At 52.4% G+C, this 6,503-nt stretch overlaps 1 protein-coding gene across 1 annotated transcript in view; it reads right to left on the reverse strand.

Annotated features, from left to right (window-relative positions):
- SCN4A (sodium channel, voltage-gated, type IV, alpha subunit) overlaps positions 1-5,228 on the reverse strand; it is a 32,504-nt gene extending 27,276 nt beyond the window's left edge. The window contains exons 1-6 of the mRNA XM_010561346.1: positions 4,965-5,228; positions 4,517-4,650; positions 3,527-3,622; positions 2,755-2,883; positions 2,519-2,610; positions 471-779 (exon numbers count right to left, since the gene is read on the reverse strand). Of these exons, the coding sequence (XP_010559648.1) occupies positions 471-779; positions 2,519-2,610; positions 2,755-2,883; positions 3,527-3,622; positions 4,517-4,650; positions 4,965-5,228 (1,024 nt within the window). The remainder of the gene's footprint in view (positions 1-470; positions 780-2,518; positions 2,611-2,754; positions 2,884-3,526; positions 3,623-4,516; positions 4,651-4,964) is intronic.
- Between the last annotated feature and the right edge of the window lie 1,275 nt (positions 5,229-6,503).

Here is a 6,503-nt window from a genome sequence, read left to right on the forward strand (position 1 = left end):
ATGATGCAGTGAAAGTGGGTGAGAAATGTCATTCCTGCATCCTTCCCTCTGGTTTTCCACCTGAAGTCCCATCTGCTCCTGGAGGGTTTGGTTTCCCTGCTGTGACCAGCCAGACGGAGCAGCTGTTCACCAGTGTCCTCCCCGATGGGGAGATTGTGCCCCCACTAAGCAAGTGGGAGAGATGGAGACACTGGTTTGTCCAGGCTTCCCATGGTGAAACCTTTCTGGAGGAGTTTAGCTTGCCCAGGTGGACTGCATTTTCCCTGGCAAGAAGGATTTGATCCCATCTGTCTATCCTGAGAGTATGCACAATCCCTGTTTCACCCACCGACCACATGTCCCTGCAAAGCACCTTGGCAAGAAGATCCATGCAAGCAAACCATCTGGGTCTGACACGGATGAAGAGCAAGGAAACCGAGGAGCAAGCCAGGGTGATGGGCCAGCAGAGAAGGGGGTGCACAAGTGTTTACCTTCATCGTTGATGTAGGCCTCGAAATCAAAGGTGCTGTTGCTAGTGAAGTTGCTGGTGAAGTTGCTGGCAATGCCGTCGGTGAAGTTGCCATAGAGCGTTGTGTTGGCCAATGTGTCGTCGTCCAGCCCCAAGTCCCACAGCAGGGTGTCATTGAGGGGGGGCCACCGCACACACTTCTGCCGGAGGTTCCCCATGAAGAGCTGGAGACCGATTAGGGCAAACACACTCAGGCAGAAGACGGTGAGGATCATGACGTCTGAGAGCTTCTTCACCGACTGGATCAGAGCCCCAACGATCGTCTTCAGCCCTAGGGGAGAGGTGTCACTACTGAGCTAATTGCTTGTTTGCTAATTGTGGAGAACGTGCTACGGTGCTCCCAAAACATGCTGGATCTGGTGGGGACATGTGGCATCACCAAGTTCACCCCATGTGCTCAGACCTCCAGCTCTGTGCCCCATGTTGCATCCCAGCTGCCCCACGCATTGCTGGGCATCATAAACGCCTCCCCCAGAATTGTCACGTTTGGACCAGTGCCAGCCAAGCCTCCCCATGCCAACCTTAACCTGGGTATCACAAGCCAAATCTCATCTCAGGCTGGCACCCCTGAATTCCTTTGGCTTCACCTTTTCCCCAAATACCACAGTCAGGCCTTTTTTGGGCCAAGCCAGTAGAGTAGCTCACTTTGCTGCAGCACATGGAAAAGCTATTTGCCATCCCAGCTGGAAGATGCTGACCACTGCTCTCAGCTCCAGAAAAGCCTCTGTGGTTCAACACCCCCACATGCTGCTGCCCCATGGGTGGTTGGGAGCCCCCACGTACCCTCCAACCTGATTCCTTCAAGCGGGAGAAACCCAAATGTGTCCGAGTGAAGGTGACAAACTGACATCTGCATTAAGCGTCAGGATTAACTCATCCATCCCCCCCAGCATCGCTGTTTCTTCCACAGAGGAGGCTTGCCCACAGATCCTCAGTGGGCTTTTCACATGGAGGATGTCATTCCTGTCACCCGAGGTCTACACGGATGATGGGTGATGCTGGGACATCCTGACATTGATCTTAAAAGCAGCTCTGAGCACAGAGCTTTCTCATGTAGAGGCAATTCTCCAAAGACACATGATTTTTAGTCCTGTCATCATGCTAGTTGTTCCCCCCCGCCCCCCCAAAAAAAAACCTATTTAGGTAAAACCCAGTTCTCCAAGGGCTTGTCTAAGTTGGGAACTGCTGAGGACAGCTGTTCTAAAACAGCTTATTTTTGCAACTGCTATTTCTGCAGAGCCTCTTGGGGGGATGTTATTCCAGAAAGAAGCAGGAGCTTATGTTTTGCTAAACGCAATTTTTAGCCTGTTTGATGGAGGCAAAAAACATTCAAATATGAACCCTAAAGATCTGGAAACTGCAGGGACACAAGAATTTATTCACCACAAGAAATTATCATTTTCAGTTCAATCTCATGCTTCTTCAAGGGGTCTGACCTATCATTTCTGTGAGCTTGCACTAGGTGGTACCAAACCAGGGTATTGAAATGGTATCAAACTTGGGAAACAGCCATCAGAGGTATTTGATAACATGCTCCTAACACTGCAGGCTGGATGTTTGGGGTGATGTTAAACACTTGCCACATGGCTCTTGCACTAATACCCATTAAATATCTCAACCCTAGCACCAGTGCAGTCAGCAGTGGGGACAAAACTAAATTTATGGCTCCAAGGACCAAGCAAAATGTATTGGTTAATCGAGACCATAAACACAACGTGAGCACAAGCCCACTTAAGGCATCTCCAAGGAGCCCTAAAAACACCACATCTGGCTCATCAGGGGCTTTCCCTGGCCAAACAACTGAGCACAGCTAATTTCAAGATGTAAAATCAGCAGGACCTGACCCAAAAGCTGAAATAGGTGGAAAATTATTTATAAGTATCAAATACCTCATTTCCTCTCTTTTCTCTTAGAGCTGTCAAAAGAACAAGGAACTGCTGTGAACTGTGGGAAAACCTAAGCTTGAGGGAGGGGAAGATACGGAGAGGAGATCCCTTCTTTAAGTCCCACCTGGTATCACAGTGATGGTTTTCAAGGCACGGAGGACACGGAAGGTCCTGAGAGCAGAGATGTTCCCCAGGTCCACAAACTCGGTAATGTAGCTGCAGGACAGGAGAGGAAAGGCTTTTAAGGGCTCTGCCAGGCACCCACCCCCCTGCTTCTCAGCCCTCCTCCCCAGGGTCATTCCCCCCGCCTCGGGTGCAGTGGCCAGACCTCCTGTCCTCTCCCCATCCCACCAAACTCACGCCATGGAGATGACCATGAAGTCCAGCCAATTCCACGGGTCACGCAGGAATGTGAAGCTGTCGATGCAGAAGCCTCTCGACAGTATCTTGATGAGGGACTCGAAGGTGTATATCCCAGTGAAGGCGTATCTGAAATGGGAACGGCGACTCAGGGGATGCTCACCCAGGACCAAGGGTCAGCTCAGGATGAGGTTTTGTCCACCCCTGCCAGTGGGACCATCTTCGGGAGCTGAGTTTGGGGGTTCACAGTCACAGGCTGCTGGGTTCCTTGTAAGGCAAGTTGGGAAATCTTGAGGTACCAATCCCTTTGATGACTATTCTGCAACACCTCTGATCCCTGCTGATGTCCCACCACCATCATGCTCTCTGTAAAACCCTGCTAAGCCCTGATTGTGCAGAACCACAGCAGAAAATGCTGGATTTTCCCCTTCTCACCTGGGGCTGGTTGTCCATGCTCTTTGGACTCGTGGGTCTGCTCAGCCTCTCCAGACTATCACTGCTGACCCGACCTGACCCAGCCTGCTCTGCAGTGGTCTGCTGTCACAGGGACCCCACCAGATTTTGGGCAGCTCTGAAACACTCCCACTCTTTGCAATGCCTAATGCAGAGCGCGGACATCCCTTCTGAGATCAAGAGGGCCACCAGCATCTCCCAATGACACCTCTCCTCCTCTGAAGGGTGCCTGGATCCCAACACTCCTCTCAGCCTTGGTCCTGCCCCTCCTGAGGATGGCCCCCATGGCTGGGGGAGGTTGTGGGAGGCACGGACTTACTCCACGTTCTTGGACCATGCCGGGGGGTTGCTCATTGTCATAAACACACAGTTGGTTAAAATTGTGATCATGATGAACATGCTGAACAATTTAAAACTTGGTCAAGGAGAAATGCTGTGGCTGTTGCCTAGATTCCCCCCTTCACACGGTTATGAAGGCAAGCACCCCTACTCTTGTCCTGATTCCCACCTTGGTCCCATGCCCTGACCTGCTCCTCCTGCAGCTCTCTCCCGGCTCAGTTCTGTGCTCCCATGCATGGTCCTGGCCCCTGCCATCCCCTTCTGCTCCCTTCCCATCTCTGTGGTGCTGGGTCTGCCTCCCTTCTTGTTGCCTATGCTCCTTCCTCTCCATCACCCCAGGATACAGCTTTCCCCACTTGTCTGATCCCTCTGCCCCTCTTTTTCCTCCTACCTCCTGGCCACCACCCCCTGCTGCCACCAGAGCTCTGCTGGGATCACTTCCCACCCATCCTAGTGCCCCTTTTGCTCTTGGCATCCTTTCCTGTCTTTCCATCTCTGCTTGTCTCACACCAAAAGCCCCAGCACTGCCCAAGTTGCCTCCTTCCCTGTACCCCAATGTCCTGGTTCCTCTGCTTTCCCTCTCCCAAAGCATCCTTTGAGCTCCCCAATTTGCCCACTTCCCAGATGGGACAGGATCCCCTGATCTGTAATCATTTTCTTTCCTCTCCGAGTCTCTCCAGACCTCAGAGACCTTGTACCTCTTCCTAGGAAGCTCTACCACTTAGGTTTCCTCCCTTCTCCAACCAAGACTGACCTCTTGGTGCCACCAAGGTGCCCAAAGCCTTCAAGCACCCACTCCTTGGGAAGGGACCAAAGCATTGGGATGGCTGGGCAGCGGGTCCTGGCCATGGTGGGGGCCAGCCCAGGAAATTTGCTCGCCACACCATCATGAAACACTTCTCTCAGCCCTCTCCCAGGACCGTTTGCACTCTGACCATCAGGGTTTGACCTGGCAATGGAGCAGCATCACAGAGGGCAAGGATATGAATGGACAAGCACTTTGATGGCTCCTCTGCGGATGGGGTGGAAGGGCCCCAGCAGGTAGAGGGCAGGGGTCGCCGAGAAGCGGAAGATGGACTTCCCTTTGTTGAGGACTATGAACGTCTGTGGAGAAAAGAAAGGAGGGAGATAGGTTAGCCCTTCTGCACACCCCCGAAACACCCACAGATCAAGTGCTGCCATTAGAGGTGAGACCTCTATGTGTGCTTTGGATCTCCAAAGGCTTGTGACTGCCAAGGAACAGATGCTCTGCTTTGGAGGAGAAGCAACCACAGTAGTTTGGGGCTACGGATCACCAAGATGGGCTCAGATGAGACCCTGGGACATGGTGGAAAGAAGAGGAGGTCCATGCTTTGGTCTTTTTCTTGGAATTTACATGTAATGCCAAGTCTACCCATGGGCAAAGCTCTGCCCCTCACCTTCTTATCCTTGTAGAAAGGGTCCAGGTCCTCCAGGGGGGTCCCGATGAGCTCCAGCGGTGGGTCACCATAGATAAGGGGCAGGTTCTTGCCAGCTTCCAGATCCCTCCTGGGCTTAATCTCTTCTTCCTCAGGCAGCTCCATGTGCTGCTGCTTTACCTTGAGTGCCTCTGCCTCCGCGATGCGCTGCTCGATGGCAGCCAGCGAGGCGGGCGTGAAGGGGCGGAGGTTTTCGGGGCCCGGGATGTGCGGCAGGCCGGCCATCCTCTCATTCTGCTCCCAGGACTCCTGCGCCCAGCCTGCTGGGGAGAGGAGGGCTGAGAAGGCAATGCCAGCTGGTGCCACTTTGGGGCATTTTTGCTCAGCCCTTGAAGCCAGATGATGGCAGGATCTTGGTGAGTTTTTGCAAACGAGTTTATTGCAGAACTATTGAACTCTCAAGAAAGATTATTATGCATGGATCACTTGCAGACGGAGCACGCTGTGTGCTCCTTCTCCTCCCAGACCCCCATTCACCCTCTGATCAAAAAGCACCATCAGGTTGAGCACCATATGAGCTGAGCAGCTGGTGTCCCTGGCACCAGCTGGCTGTTGTTAGACACGCAATTTCACAACCTAGACAGGGTTGTTCAACAAAACAAACCACCTTCGGCATCAGTGGCACCGCTCTAGCTGTCTCCCCTTTGCAATATGCTGCAAGGCATGGGCAGCTTTCCTCCTGCACCTTGTGCGAGCAACATACAGTGCTCAAAGCAAGAGGTTCCTCAGCCAGAGGAGCTCGGTCCTGCAGGATCAGTGGCCCATTTCACAGCACCCGTCCATAGGAAATACAAGTAACCTGCAGTGGTTACTCTGCAGCGCTGGATGGCTCTGCTCCTGAGAGAAAGGGGTTAAAGTCTTATCTTGAGCCAAAAAGCAAGGCAATAATGCCACTTTCTAATTTTAAGGAGATCAGGATGACTCCCCAGACAGGAATAGAATGGGCCATTTGGGAGAGATAAGGGTGGCTCCAGTGAGCAGCAGAACAACAAAAATGGTTGGAGAGACCAAAGCCGGGATGAGCTGGGTGGTTGCACCCAGCGAAACAGGCTGCCATGCCCTCAGGGAGGCCAAAACACCTGGAAAAGGCTTCCTAGACACCAGAAAAGTTCTTGCTTTGCATCACCTTGCCTCTGCTTTGCCTCGATATCTGTTCAACCCATAAACACCAGCCTGTGTCAGATGAGCCCAATATACCATAACAGTTGATCCTGCTTTGCAGGGATACTGGGATATCTGGGCCTCACCCTCCCCAAAATGAGCATCCCACTGGCAAGCAGTGACTCCTCCATGCACCAAAACTTTCTGTGATGCTGCTGAGCACTTGCCTCCAAAAAAGCTATAGGCTCAAAACTCCTCACAGACCCAGCCCTGCCATGCTGAGAGCTGGAAACCTTCAGCCCTTTGTAATTAAGGAGAACTAGACATTTATAGATAGCCCTGATGGGAAGAGAGACTCTGGGTGCATAACAGTATTGACACATTCCCATGGTGATTATA

The sequence above is a fragment of the Haliaeetus leucocephalus genome, unplaced genomic scaffold (genome assembly GCF_000737465.1).
Source record: "Haliaeetus leucocephalus isolate CR32 unplaced genomic scaffold, Haliaeetus_leucocephalus-4.0 Scaffold144, whole genome shotgun sequence".
NCBI classification, from domain to species: Eukaryota; Metazoa; Chordata; class Aves; order Accipitriformes; family Accipitridae; genus Haliaeetus; species Haliaeetus leucocephalus.